Genomic DNA, 14,714 nt, shown 5'->3' with positions numbered 1-14,714 from the left:
TTCTGCCGCCGGAACCGTGGTCCCGCGGGCGGGCGTCCCGGCCGGAAGGCAGCGGGCGAGGGCCGGAAGCGCGCGCCGCGGCGGCGAAGCGTGTCCGTGCGGAGGGAGGGAGGGAGGGAGGGCGCGGAGCGGCGCCGGACGCGGCGAACATGGCGGCGTTTTCTGGTGCGTCCTCGGAGCGCGCGGGCGCGGGCGCGGGGGCGGGCGCGGGGGCGGGGGCGGGCGGCTCCCTGGGCGCTGCGGGCGGAGGGGGGCGGCCGGGGCGGGGGCCGGCTGGCGGCGGCGGGGGCGGCGGTGGGGGCGGGGGTGGCCGGCCGGGACGGGAGCCGCCGTCCCCCCCCCCCCCCGCCGTCCCGGGAGCCGCCGACCCGCTCGGGCGCCGTGGCGCGGGGCCTCCCGCCGGGTTGACGTGGCGGCGGCCGGGCCTTCCCCGAGCCGAGCAGCGCGGGCTCCCCCGCCGGGTCTCCGCCGGGGGCCGCTGACCCCGCCTGCGGGTCACTCCCCGTCTGGCCGTGCCCCCTGCTCTGTCCGCGGTCTCGCGAAGCGGCCGCGAGCGCCCTGGATGCACGCGGGACGGCGAGCCCATGTGTCGGGCGAGGCCTCCTGCCCTCCTAGCCGGCTCCGGGTATGACACGTACCGACTCGCTTCCCTCTACTCCTCGAAGGGCGTCGCGAAGGCACATCTTTAAGTCACCAGAGAGCAGTTTGGGGTCTGTGTCACTTGGCATCTCCCAGTAGGAAGCAAGGCGAAATCCGGAGGGGTAGCCGGTTTGCTTTCCCCAGCTCGCCGAAGACAAGATTTTTTTTTTTTTAATTTTATTTATTTATGCATGAGAGAGAGAGGCAGAGGGAGAAGCAGGCTCCACGCAGGGAGCCCCATGCGGGACTCGACCCCGGGTCTCCAGGATCAGGCCCTGGGCTCAAGGCAGAGGCCCAACCACTGAGCCACCCGGGCAGCCCCCATCCAAGAGTCTTGGGCAGGGATGGAGATTGCGTTACTGCGTCAGCCATGGCCTTCCCGGCCTCCATCGTGCCCCGAGCCACCCAGGTGCTCCTACTTGAAACAAGATTTTATTTATTTGAGACTGGAGAGCGAGCGCCCCTGAGCAGAGGGAGAGAAAGCAGGCCCCCCTGCCTAGCAGGAAGCCAGAGGGGAGGCTCCCATCCCCGGGCCCTGGGATCATGACCTGAGTCTCAAAGGCAGAGCTCAAGAGACCGAGCCACCCAGGTGCCTCTTACAACAAGATTTTGGAGTCGAGGTGCGTAGAGCAGTTCCACATTGTCATCTTACAGGTTTACTTCTTTGGGAGTCACGCACAGATTTCAAGAAAGTTAAAGACTCGTAGAGTCTGTGATGTAAAGACCTAGAATCACAGAACGTGAATATTCCTGTTTTTCCCTTAAATATGAAAGTATTCTATGTAGAGAAAACATGGTTCCAAAGCAAACATGCAGAGAGCACGACCAGAATCGAGCAAGACGTCTGGAATTTGCTGAAATTTGCTGTGCTTGCTGCTTGCCGTGTAACAGTTTCACTGGCGACTTCAGCTTACGGTATACGCTGCGGCATATTTAAGATCATCCCTCCCCTTTTTTTCAAGCACTTTGGATTTTAGAGCAAGAGAATATAGCTGGACTCTAATGGGAGCAATTCTTAGGAATGTCTGCTTGGATATACAGCTGCAGATCTTGATTAGTTTTTGATCTGTGGATTTTCCTGGGGAGATTTAGAGGTAGGAGAACCTTTTTCTCAAAAAGATTTTCATACTTTCCCTATCATTCATATTTATATTAATTAGTTTACTCTGTACTAAAATTTTAGTGTTGGACCTATTGTGTTAATTGCTAGTATGATTCTTCTCACATGCAATCCCCCCGCCCCCATTTTTCCAGTGGATGTTTTCAATTTGTAGATTTGTGCCTTTACACAAACAATTATAAGCAATAAAAAATTTCCAAATTGGTTATCTCTGGAGCTTAGAAGTGTTTAAGTGTTGTTCGTTTTTTTAATAGAAATATGTATTTTTGTAATAATAAACTGCATTTTTGGAAATGCAGACTTAAAAATTCTTATTTGGAAAGGAGGTACAGTACATTTGAGAAATGACAAAATACAATCAGAAATAACCCAGTCTATTAATTTGGGACTGGTTCAAAGTGAATTATTTAAATATCTGAACAATTAAGAACCGTAGTTCTTCAGCTGTGATCTCCAGTTACCCAAGTTTTCACCACCAGCCCCTCCCTTTTTTAGTTACTGAGTTTGACTATGGTTGCCAGTAAGTTTGGGCCTCTCTCTCCACTTGTCTGTTCACTTTTCTCAGCTGCCTGAAGCTAACTAACCACATGGTCCTTAAATAGTCACGGCACAGGACTTCCACATTATCTCCAGATGAAACCACCAAGATGTTAGTTGAGAAAACTCTAACTCTGGCAGATTTTTCCACCAGTCTAGGAAGGAAGCACTCACTGGTGGCTACTATGTATCAAGTGACAACTATGTGTCAGATGGCATTACACATTACTATCTCTAATCTTACAGCTCTATGACAGATCATGTTAGCTTGATTTTTGTGAGGAAGAAATAGGTTTATAGCTTCATTAGCTCTAGAGCTTGCTCAAGATCACATCGCCAGTGAGAGTTTGTATATGAACTCTAGTTAATTTCTCCGTAACTCTTTTAACAGTGTCATATGCAGGAGGTACTCAATAACAGCTATGCTCCCAATCCTGTTCCCTGTTCTATGAACAGTAATTTTAAGGGCAGTTTAAGTTTAGTATGTTCAATTTTTTTTTTTGAATTTTATTTTCAGAGATGGGTGTTATGCCTGAGATTGCTCAAGCTGTAGAAGAGATGGATTGGCTGTAAGTACATAAAGTGTAAAAATACCTGTGACAACAATGTTTGGCAGTTGAAACAGTTATTTGTGATCTTACCAAATATTTTTGAGTCTAGTAACTAAAATTCAGTTTTTTTATATTTCTCTAAATTATAAAAAGCTTCCTTTTTAAACTTTGATGCATTATTAGCTAGAAAAAATTGGTACTATTTACCAAATAAAAGTCTCTTTTAGATTTATAGTTTAACATGACTTATTTAGCATAGGTGATTTTTTTTTTTTTTTTTTTTTGCTAACCAAAATTCTTCAAAATATGATTCTTTTAGTCTCCCAACTGATATCCAGGCTGAATCTATCCCATTGATCCTAGGAGGCGGTGATGTACTTATGGTATGTTTACATTTGGTGAGGTGTTGGGAGTTGAGGGCACACAATTCTGGGGCTGTTTGTGACTCACTTAAAGATCTCCACAGGCTTAGAAATGATATTTTCACCAAATTACTTTTACTCACAACATTTAGGATATGTACTGTATTCAAAATAATGAGGCAGAAGTTGTAGGGAACACAGGTGAAAAAGACACAGTCTTTCCCCTTGAGAAGCTTAAACCCAGTAGTGTAGTAAGACAGGTACACGGAGAAATGTGTCAGACGAGGGGCTCTGCTTGGGAAAGTAGACTTTGGACAAAGGAAAGATGAAAGAGAAATGCTCTATAAATAGAGAGCGTATCAACAAAAGCAATAGTAGAATGCAGGATATGATCCTAGAGTAATTCAGTTAGATGGTGGCATAAAATTGTGTGTGTTGGGAGGAGCATATATTGATATAAGATGGGAAGTATACAGTGAGATTATATGGACTCTTTCTCATGTGTCATGTTAAAGAATTGGTATTTGTTGGGGGGGATCATTGGAAATTTTTTTAAGAATTCATTTATTTTAGAGAATGCGTGCAGGGGTGGGGGAAGGAGGAGGAGAAAGAGAATCTCAAGTACTCTGTGCCAAGAGGGGAGTCCGATGCGGGGCTTGATCCCACAACCCTGAGATCACGACCTGAGCCAAAACCAAGAGTCGGACGCTTAACTGACTGAGCCCCCCCAGGCACCCTGGGATTATTGGAAATTTTTAAGGGGGGATGTGTTACATCATTAGAACTGTGTATTTATGAAGGACTGATTTGGGAGCAGTTGGTAGTGTAGCTCAGTATTAGATACTGTTAGGATACTTTCGTAATAATCTAGTTTAGAATGATGAGGGCTTGGATTTGAATGGTAGCAATGGGAAAGGAGAGAGCAGATTCTTGGGTGAGGGAGAAGTGACCAGATTGCAGTAGCCACGGTTGACTGAAGGATTCCAAGGAATCTAGAGGCACTGTGAACAATTACAGTAGCCAGTCAGTCTTAAAGATTTCTTCATGGTATCATGTTAAATTGACAACCACAATTGTAAGCTCACCTATTTTTTTCCCACTTAGGCTGCAGAAACGGGAAGTGGAAAAACTGGTGTAAGTAATAAACTTAAATTGGCTTACTTTGTAAGAGTTGAATTTTTTTTTTTTTTTTTTTAAGATTTTATTTATGAGAAACAGAGAGAGAGAGAGAGAGAGGCGGAGAAGCAGGCTCCATGTAGGGAGCCGACGTGGGGCTCGATTCCGGGTCTCCAGGATCATGCCCTGGTCTGAAGGCGGTGCTAAACCACTGAGCCACCCAGGCTGCTCATAAGAGTTGATTTTTAAAGCAAGTTTGAACATCAGTTTTTATTTTGAAATATTAAATAAAATAACCTTTTCCAAAATGTAAGGAATTGATTGCTTGCCACTGAGAGTGATATTTTAGTTGCCAGCTAATTCTGAAGTAAGATCTACGAGTGTAGGTATAAGAATAGTATAGTTTTAAACTGATCATGGGTAAAGAGTTGCAGTGTCTTTAGTCTATATTTATTTCTGAATTAACGCAATGGCTCTAGTAATATAGAGGCTGCAAATAGACGTGGCTCTCGTGTTGGCCTGGACCAGGGAAGCAGTTTGTCAGACTCGATGGTATTTTTCCTCTTTGTGTAGGTTCATTCTGAAGGACCCCATTATTTATGGTTTTGGATTGTCAGCTGCCTCCTGTTTTGTTCATTCATTTTTTTTTTTTAATTTTTATTTATATTTAAAGATTCTTCTTTTCTTTTCTTTTCTTTTCCTTTCTTTTCTTTTTTTTTCTTTCTTTCATTGAGAGAGAGAGTGTGGGGGGGCACAGAGAAGGAGGGAGAAGCAGGGTCCCCGCTAAGCGTGGAGCCCAACTCAGGGCCCGATCCCATGACCATGCTTAATTGACTGAGCCACCCAGGTGCCCATTTCCTTCATTTAATCAATTCTCTTGTTATCTTGCTGGTATTTCGGGTGTGAACAAATGAAGTTAGAGTAACAGTCTGGAATATGTAATTATTTAATATGCAAGTATAACTTATAACACTGATGGTTAGTGGTTATTAATATCTGAGTACTAATGTAGAGAACTGTTGTTTCTTTGGTAGGCTTTCAGTATTCCAGTTATCCAGATAGTTTATGAAACTCTGAAAGACCAACAGGAAGGCAAAAAAGGAAAAACAACCATTAAAACTGGTGCTTCAGGTAAGTTTTGCATATTAATATTTTTCTTTTTTGTAAAAATAGTAATGAGAATTACTAGCATTGGTAAATGGGAAGTAGAATGTGCTTTTTTTTAAATCAGTATTTGGGAGGTAGTGTTGGCATCTGGTGACCTGGAAATTGGGGATGCTAAATGCCATTTATAGCATACACAGTGAAAGATTGTCCCTCCTAAAATACTAATAGTGCTTTCTTTGAGAAAACACTGGCATTTTGGAAATTATGTGTAGTTATTTTAATGTTTTTCTTAATACCTTTTATATCTAATATTAAAGATAAGTTGGTACAATGTTTTACAAAAGTATTAAGGATTTTTATAAAAAAATTGATGGAGTAAAAGTCCATGATGGTGGGAAATACTGCCTTCCACAGGGAAAGGAGGCATGCATTGTTTTTCCTTTAAGATAAGAAAGGAGTCCAGGAAGTTAAAATGTAAAGTGTAAATTTTAAAATCTGTTTATGTTTAGTCCTATTTACATAGAGATCGATCCTTTACTAGGATTTCCAGTCCTGTCTATGCCATGTATAATCTTACATCAATTCCTCATCTGTAAATTGTATTGTTTTCATTAAATGGTTCTGAATTCTGTTCTATTTTGAGTAATCTATGGTTTTGTTATATTTTGACACAACTTGTTCAGTCTTTTGAGTCACATTTGTTTCATGATACAAAACAAGATTGTGACAAAATTGCAAGCTTAAGTAGAGTGAACTTGGCATATCAACATTTTTTTCTTCTCAGTAATTTGAAAGTAACAATGTTGCATAGTTCATAGAATGAACTCACTTGTAACCGAATTGTGAGATAATGGACATGAACTCTTTAGATTATTGGCCTATTTGAAAGTAGTTTTAGAACTTGTAACAACTATAAATGATCACTTTTATAGTTGGTGATAAAAGAGAATGCTTCCAGAGGAGAATAACCAGAATGGTAGTAGTTTCAAAAATCATGGCCTGTGAGGAATAAAGAAATTAGGTGTTTAAACTTGGAGAGACAAGTGCAAAAGAGGTTAGGTGATTCTAAAATCATCGAAGGGATCTGGAGAGAAAATAACTGTTCCAGAAGGGACCAGAACTAATTAGAAATAATCTAATGAAGATTTCTGTTTAAGTATTTACTAGTAACTACATGGAGCCCACAATGAGGGAGAGAAAGAGTAAGTTATTTCTCAGAGTGTTTAAGTAGATGATCGATATTATTTGACCACAAATAATCTAGAGAAGATTTCTACATTGGCAGGAAATTGTCCTGAAAACATGTAGAGTTCTTCAGCTATTACAATTCTTTGGTTATCTGTAGACTATTAAGATGTTTTAGAAAAGGAAAATGCTGATCCCATACAAATAAGGAGGGAAGAAATTGTGACTTTTGAATGTGATATTGACTTATTTAAAGGACTTGCTTTTCTTTTGCAAATGATACAGCAATACTTAACTAGATCTGGATACATTAGTCATTTATTTCAACATATTTAGTTATAAAAGCTTCATTTTATCATTGCCTTCATAGTTAGGACAAAGACCATCGTCATCTACTGCCAAGTGCGGTGGAGCAAGTGAGGAGGAAAGGATGTGCCCAGAGAGCAGTGATTATCCCCTTTGACCTATGTTAGTTTTCACTTTCAATTTTGCCTTTAATAAAAACAGCAAAACATTACTTGTACATTCCCAAATAGTTTGTAAAACCATATTAAATCTAGAGGAATTAAGGTATAATATAAAATTAAAATACTTGGATTATTGTTTAGAGAATGTTAATTTCATATGATTGTGTGTGACTTTAATTTTAGTGCTCAACAAATGGCAAATGAACCCGTATGATAGAGGATCTGCTTTTGGTAAGTGGATAGATTTTAGCAGCTTACATGTAATTTGGAAATCTATTTTCAGTAATACTTGAGAATATCAAGAAAATTCTGAAAAAGAATAGTAAATGAAGATTTAATTTACCAGATATTGGTACTATGTCCAATACTACTTAAATGTAGTTTAGTAGTGACATAGGAATAGTTAAAAAAGTCATTGGAATATAATGGAAATATGTCCCAGTAAATATGATAATTTAATATACAGAAAACAATATTCATTTCAGTAGGAAAAAGGATTTATTCAGTTAGGGTGCTGGTATAATTGATGCTCCATCTGGAGCAATGTAAAATTAACTTAGAAACAAATTCAACATGTACTTAGGATTTAAATATGCATATATATATATATATATATATATATAATTTAAATATAGAAAACTACATGTACAATTTTGGGGTGGGGGAATTTTCCTAACCCAAATAGGAAACTTGAAAATTGTAAAAGATTGAGGTTTATTTTTGTACAGTAAAAAAAAAAAAAAAAATACATAAATGGAAAAGATACCACAGAAAAAAAATTGTGAACAGTTGCAATGTTGATGAAAGATAAGGAATACATATAAACTGCTGAGAGGTTCTTGAATACATAGCAGATTAGGTTACCTATTTTGGTAAGAAGGATCACCAATAGTGAAAGTGGGCAAAGGTTGTGAATAGACCGGTCACAGAAGAGCAAATCCAAATGGCAATAAACGTTCAAAAATAACATTTATAGGTACTAGAGAAATGGAAATTAAAGTTACAGGGAGATAACTCTTTTACACTTATTTGATTGATTAGAATCAGAGTGATAATTGACCAAACAAATTATTGCCTTTTTGGAAGGCAGTTTGGTATTCCCAATTAAAATTTATTTTTTTATTTTTTAAATTTTTAAAAAAATATTTATTCATGAGAGATACAGAGAGAGGCAGAGACACACGTAGAGGGAGAAGCAGGCTCCATGCAGGAAGCCCGATATGGGTCTTGATCCCAGGACTCTTGGATCACTCCCTGAGCCAAAAGCAGACGCTCAACCACTGAGCCACCCAGGTGTCCCCCCAATTAAAATTTAAAATGTGTATTTATTTCTGGAAGATTTAGCCCTTTGGAATAAATGTGCCAGGATATAAGGATATACATACAAAACTGTTTGGTGCAACATTATCTGTAATGGTAAAAACTGTCAACAAGATGAATGTTATCGCTGACAGATTGCTTAAAACAGATTAGGATGTATCCAAGGACTATTGTGTAGCCATTACAAAGAATGAGTCAGAACTACAGTGTTGACTTGGAGGAATTTTCTACAGGTGTTGGTGAGCAAGAAAAGCTGGACGCAAAAAAATATACAGTGGGCATGAAGAATCATGCCCAAAACAGACAAAAATATCCAAACTGCTGCTGTCTACCCTATGGCCTCTAATTTATTATCAAGTTTATATCTGTAGAACTGCATAAGGAATTTTTAAAAATAAAAATTTTAAGGATTTGCCATTGCTTAGGGAACTTTTTATGAAGTTCAAAGTTTTATAGATTGTAGCACCCATATGAATAAGAATTTATACTTTGAGTAAATTAATTTCTGGTCAGTGAAGTAAAATGTGTGATGAGATGCTTTTCTTGAAAGTTTGTTCTGCATTCAGGTGCTGAATATGGGTGTAAGCCTGAACCGGAACAGAAGTTACAATTTCTTTCCATTACAAACGAGCTATATGCTTTCCTTAGAGTCAGTAAGCATTAATAAGCACTGACTGACCCTGAGGTATAATGTAGAACCACCTAATTTTTCAGGGTCCTAGTATTCGCAGATAACGATGACAATTTTATTTATTTGTGCTTTTTCCTGCTTTATGGTTCTGGATCCATGGATTTGGCAATAAGCCAGAGATACTTCCTGTTTTCCTTTTAGTGTAGTATTTGCTCAAGCTCTAAGTTAAGCATAAAATCAGAGCAACAGGTATTGATGAGTGAGTGCTGTGTCCCCTCTGAGGATCCATTTCTTTAAAAGACTAGAGAATGGTTGTCTAAACACATTTGTGTTGGTGATACAGCTATACTATCAGTGGGTGTGAGATTAGGTACTGTGTTGATTCCTTTGCAGACTTGATGCAGTAAAATCTTGTCCTAGTTAACACATTATCATATAGAAACTAGTCTGCCACATGGCTGAGGCCCTCCAAAGGATGAGTAAGGGTGAGTACTTTTCGGGAAGATCTTATTATTCAGGAGTCAGCAAGTCTCAGTGTCAGGAATGGTGCAACAAGTGAAGGAATTATTTTGTTTGATGAGATTGAATGATATTTATTTCAGGATGCTTAATTTATGTAATCTAAACTGACACGGTTTTTTTATGTCTTTCTCAAATCCAGCAATTGGGTCTGATGGTCTTTGTTGTCAAAGCAGAGAAGTGAAAGAGTGGCATGGATGCAGAGCTACAAAAGGATTAACGAAAGGTATTTAAATTGCATTTGTATTTGTATCAGCTTGTGAAGTAATATACATGGACTTCCTTTAAGTGGCTTTAAAATCAAGGATCTGAAAAGATTTCTAATGTTACAAAAAGATCTACAGGTTTTCATTTGAAACATACAAATTGTAATTCAGAAACAGTGGGAAAGTGGCTATGTGGTAAATGAGTCAGGTTTGTATAAATCTCAAAATATTTTGACCTTATAGGGAAGCACTACTATGAAGTATCCTGTCATGACCAAGGTTTATGCAGAGTTGGGTGGTCTTCCATGCAGGCTTCCTTAGACCTAGGTAAGTGTTTCTAAAATAAACTGAATTTTCTGATTTATATTTGTGGATTGTTGACATTTTATTGCAGTGGGGAGCTAAATAATAACCTTAACCACACAAAGTTTATATTTTCAAGACTTGGAAATAATCTATATATACCTCTCTGTTACAAAAAGATTTGAAGTACTTAGTATTACAGTATAAAATGGAAAAATAAGGGTAAGAATATGAGAGAAGTCTGAGTACAGTTAGTATGCATAAATGTGTACCACACAATATTGCATAGATGCTTCAAGTTTTGTAGATTTACAGATTTGTACATTACTTTTAGTTTTATATTTACTTTTAACCATGTAAATAAAATACATTTTAAAATCTAGGTACTGACAAGTTTGGATTTGGCTTTGGTGGAACAGGGAAGAAATCCCATAATAAACAATTTGATAATTATGGAGAGGTAAGTTGTATTATTGACCTAATCATAGCATTAGTGAGTTTTCTTGTGTACTTACTTGATCTCTCATGACATGTCTAGGATTCTAAAAGGGACTCTGAAATTTAAGTGGATTTTCTGAATGTTTTCTACAGAAAGTTCAGATTTGGATTTTAGTGAAGAAATCCAAAGTGAGATAACTTTTTCTCTTGTCCCATTTATTAGCCTCTCCACAGTATATTACCTTGTCTTTGTTTTCACCTATTTTGATTTTGGCTTTGCCTTGAATGAATATATTCTTCTCTTTTATTATTTTTAATTACGGTGAATCTAAATGTGGTTTTCTGGCAAGTCTAAATCTATAGTAATGTGGGTGAGCCTGAATATCCTGTTGATTTTAGAAAGCCTGGGAAGATGCCTCTACCATGATATAGGATATGCTGTAATTGGCATTTTGTTTTTAAAGATTTTATTTTTAAGTAATCTCTACACCCAACGTGGGGCTTGAACTCAGAACCCGAGATCAATACTTGTGTGCTGCACTGACTGAGCCAGCCAGGCTCCCCAATAGTCATTTTTGACACCTACATTAGGGTTTCAAGGAATTATTTTGAAGCACTGACGTACTTTTGATGTAGCTGTATGTGAACTTTTAGCTTTAATTTACGATGATTATTTCTATTAACAGCACTTTCTGCTTTTCTAGGAATTCACTATGCATGATACCATTGGATGTTACCTTGATATAGATAAAGGGCATGTCAAATTCTCCAAAAATGGTAAATGTTCAATAGATTGTCGTACTAGAGAAGACATGATACCCAGTATTTGTGATTTATAATTCCCTTCCCCTCTTTTTCAGTCCTCCCTCCCTCGCTGCCCTTCTTTTGAACCAATACTTCTTGAGCATCTACTCTATGCCAGGCACATGGTACTTGCCGGAGATAGAGCAGAAGATGGAGTAAACAGACATGTTTAGTCTTGTGGCTTACTTGTTGGTGGGGAGAGAGACAGATACCTAAATATGTTAGGTTGGAACAAGTGCACTGAAGTGGAGTCAGAGTAAGGGAATGGTGGGTGATAAAGTCTAGGGGTGTGCTACTTTATACTGGGTGGTCAGAGAAGCCTTCTCTGATAAGGTAACATTTGTGTACCAATCTGAATGAGTTGGGTGGTGGGTCATACAAAAATCTTCAGAGTGTTTCAAGCAGAGGGAACAGTCAATGCAAAGGCCTTGAGACAAGTGTGCTTGAGGTATTTGAGTAACACCAAGGAGGCAGGCCAGTGGGTCTGAAGCACACTCAGCATGGGGGTGCTGATAGAATGTAGGTCAGTTGAGGTAGTGAGGCCAGGCCATATAGAGCTTTCTAGGCCAGGATGCAAGCTTTTTGGGTGAGATTGGAAGCCATTAGAGTTTTCAGTAGAGAATTGGTGTCTTCTTCCTTCACTTTCACTGTGTCGTGACTTCTGTGTTAAAAACAGAGTGGCTGGGGTGGTAGCAGTAGATAGGGAGCCAGTTGGATGCTGGGGGTTCTATTTGGGGCATATTAAATATGAGATACTTATTACACAACTAAGTCATGACGTCAAGTAAGTGGTTAAATGTATAAGTCAGGATGTTAGGGTTGGAGCTACAGGTTTGGGAGATATTGGCTTATAGGTGGTATTTAAAGCCAGAGTACTGGATGAGATCACCTAGGGAATGAGAGTAAGACAGGAGAAATCTGAGTCCTCGGGGGTTCTTGTGGTTAGAGGTCAGCAAATTGAGGAGAATCTAGCAGAGGTGAAGGAGGAGGAGAACCAAGAGTTCCTGCAGTCCCAGTGAATAAAGTATTTGTAGGAGGGAAGAATCAGATTGTATCCAGTGCTGCTGGTGAGTGTAGCCTAGAAGGAAAGATGAAGGTGTTAATCACTGGGTTTGGCAAGTGAATAATGCTAATGATCTCTGTTTTGGTGAGCATGGTAAGTGGGTTGAGGGACACCTGATTGGGAATCACTTCAATAGAGAATGGGATGAGATGAAATGATGGTGAAAAGGGAAATCAGGGAGTTTTACTACAAATGAGAGAAGAAAAGTAAAAGGTAAATAGAGGAAGATGTGGATTCCAGGAGGTTGTCTGTGTTTTAATGTACAGTATGCTTGTATGCCATGGACTGTCTCGTAGAAGTGTCTGATGAAGGTGATTTGATGCAAAGGGAATGATTGAAAATGTAGAGTGGGGGAGGAAGGGCACTTTTAGGAGTAAAGTAAAAAAGTGGGGTGTTTGACATTCGGATATAGGACAGGAAAGCATGGATGTGGGCAGATTGGTAGGTTTGATGTAAGTGTGTGGAAGTTCTTTTCTGATCAGTTTGCTTTCTCTCTCTCTCTCTCTATTTATTTATTTATTTGTTTATTTTTTTGATTTTTTGATTTTTAGGAAAAGACCTTGGTCTGGCATTTGAAATACCACCACATATGAAGAACCAAGCCCTCTTTCCTGCTTGTGTTTTGAAGGTAATCAGGAAAATGTTGCTATGATTATAAACTACTTTGGTCTGCATTGTTTCATACTGATTGTTTGCTGTTAGGTTAAGAATTTTCATTTTCTTCCTTTATTCCATGCTAGAATGCTGAACTAAAATTTAACTTCGGTGAAGAAGAATTTAAGTTTCCACCAAAAGATGGTTTTGTTGCTCTTGCCAAGGCATCGGATAGTTATGTTGTCAAATCGCAGCACACAGGTATTGTTCCTGAGAGAGTAAGAATTGCAAGAATGGGGTACTGGCAAAAACTCCAGTAAGGAGGCTTCTCGTAGTGAGGGAGTTACACATGCTCTCTTTGCTGGTTTAGTCACACGTCTTTACTTAACATGTCAGTAAAATTCAATTTCAAAACCTAATTCATAAACTCTTGAGTATTTGGTTTCAGTTTAGGCATTTTGGGGAATCTGATCATGATGATGATATCTAGCATTTATAAAATTGTGCTTATTAAGTGCCATGGCACTGTGTTAAGTGCTTACATGGATCATTTAATCTTCACAACCTATAAGGTAGTACTCTTCCCATTTTACAGACAAAGACCTCGAGGAATAGGGACTTGACGTTACTTGCCCAAGGTCACACTGCAAGTAAGTGGTAGAACTGAATTTAAACCTAAGCAGGTGGACTCCAAAGCTCATGCTTACTTACCATGTGTTGCCTAATCTATTTCAGTTAAAGTAAATATGTTTCATAGCTTGTTTATCACAAAACATATATCAGTTGTAATCATTGCAAGTAAATTTAAAGAAGCTGTAGTTCATTTTAGGAATCTTAGCTTTATTTTATGATCATCCCCTATACTTCTTGACAGTTGCTATTGAAAATTTTGATATTGGAATATTTGTGATCGTGCTATACAAGTAAAGATATTGAGATGTGATTTGAACATGTTCCGATCATTTTTATTTTCTTAAGGTAACGCACAGGTGGCACAAACCAAGTTTCTTCCCAATGCTCCAAAAGCTCTCATCGTCGAGCCCTCTCGAGAGTTAGCTGAACAAACTTTGAATAACGTCAAGCAGTTTAAGAAATATATTGATAATCCTAAATTAAGGTAAAGTTTCCTTTTACGCTCAGATACCTGTTTAAGTTTGAGGTGTTTTGGAAGAAAAAAGAATGAAGTAGAAATTCAGGGTGCATACATATGCATAGGTGTGAATATGTAACTATTTAACTTTGATATATTAGTAGCAATTAGTTATATAAAACTTAAGTTTTTTTATTTTTTATTTTTTATTTTGGGGGGCTTTTTTGAGAGAGAGAGAGAGCATGAGTCAGGGGTGGGGGAGAGATAGAATCTTAAGCAGGCTCCACTCCCAGCTCAGAGCCCAACACAAGGATATCAGGATGCTGAGATCATGACGTGAGCCAAAATCAAGAGTTGGATGCCACCCAGGCACTCCTAAAACTCCTATTTGATAAATTTATTTTTAAAAGAGTTGAGATTTTTCTCTTACATGAAGTGTCATGGTCTACTAAACAGTATCAGTAAAAATTAATTTTTTATTATTTTGTATTTTTTAAAGATTTATTATTTTAGAGCATGTGCATGTCCGTTCGAGTGGGGAGTGTCGAGCAGAGGGAGGGGGAAAGAGAAGCTTAAGCAGACTCGTCCCTGAGTGTATATCTGAAGCAGGGCTTGATCCCATGACCCTGAGATCATGACCAAGAGCCAAAAACCAAGAATTG

At 39.1% G+C, this 14,714-nt stretch overlaps 1 protein-coding gene across 3 annotated transcripts in view; it reads left to right on the top strand.

Moving 5' to 3' along the window:
- The first annotated feature begins 50 nt into the window (after window positions 1-50).
- The window catches only part of DDX1 (DEAD-box helicase 1), a 34,875-nt gene continuing 20,211 nt past the window's right edge, over window positions 51-14,714 (top strand). The window contains exons 1-13 of one of the 3 annotated variants that reach the window (XM_077844075.1): window positions 51-165; window positions 2,814-2,865; window positions 3,167-3,230; window positions 4,314-4,343; window positions 5,360-5,456; window positions 7,268-7,315; window positions 9,697-9,780; window positions 10,004-10,087; window positions 10,447-10,523; window positions 11,206-11,278; window positions 12,920-12,996; window positions 13,109-13,223; window positions 13,941-14,079. In XM_077844075.1, coding sequence (XP_077700201.1) covers window positions 150-165; window positions 2,814-2,865; window positions 3,167-3,230; window positions 4,314-4,343; window positions 5,360-5,456; window positions 7,268-7,315; window positions 9,697-9,780; window positions 10,004-10,087; window positions 10,447-10,523; window positions 11,206-11,278; window positions 12,920-12,996; window positions 13,109-13,223; window positions 13,941-14,079 — 956 coding nt within the window. In that variant the 5' untranslated portion in view covers window positions 51-149. Of the gene's footprint in view, window positions 166-681; window positions 1,555-1,590; window positions 1,734-2,813; window positions 2,866-3,166; window positions 3,231-4,313; window positions 4,344-5,359; window positions 5,457-7,267; window positions 7,316-9,696; window positions 9,781-10,003; window positions 10,088-10,446; window positions 10,524-11,205; window positions 11,279-12,919; window positions 12,997-13,108; window positions 13,224-13,940; window positions 14,080-14,714 lie in introns of those variants that run through there. The other 2 variants (XM_077844074.1, XM_077844076.1) reach the window with 2 other exon arrangements.

Source organism: Canis aureus, chromosome 12 (genome assembly GCF_053574225.1).
Source record: "Canis aureus isolate CA01 chromosome 12, VMU_Caureus_v.1.0, whole genome shotgun sequence".
Taxonomy (NCBI): Eukaryota; Metazoa; Chordata; class Mammalia; order Carnivora; family Canidae; genus Canis; species Canis aureus.
The sequence above is the reverse complement of the archived record's forward strand: the minus strand, read 5'-3'. Positions and strand labels throughout refer to the sequence as shown.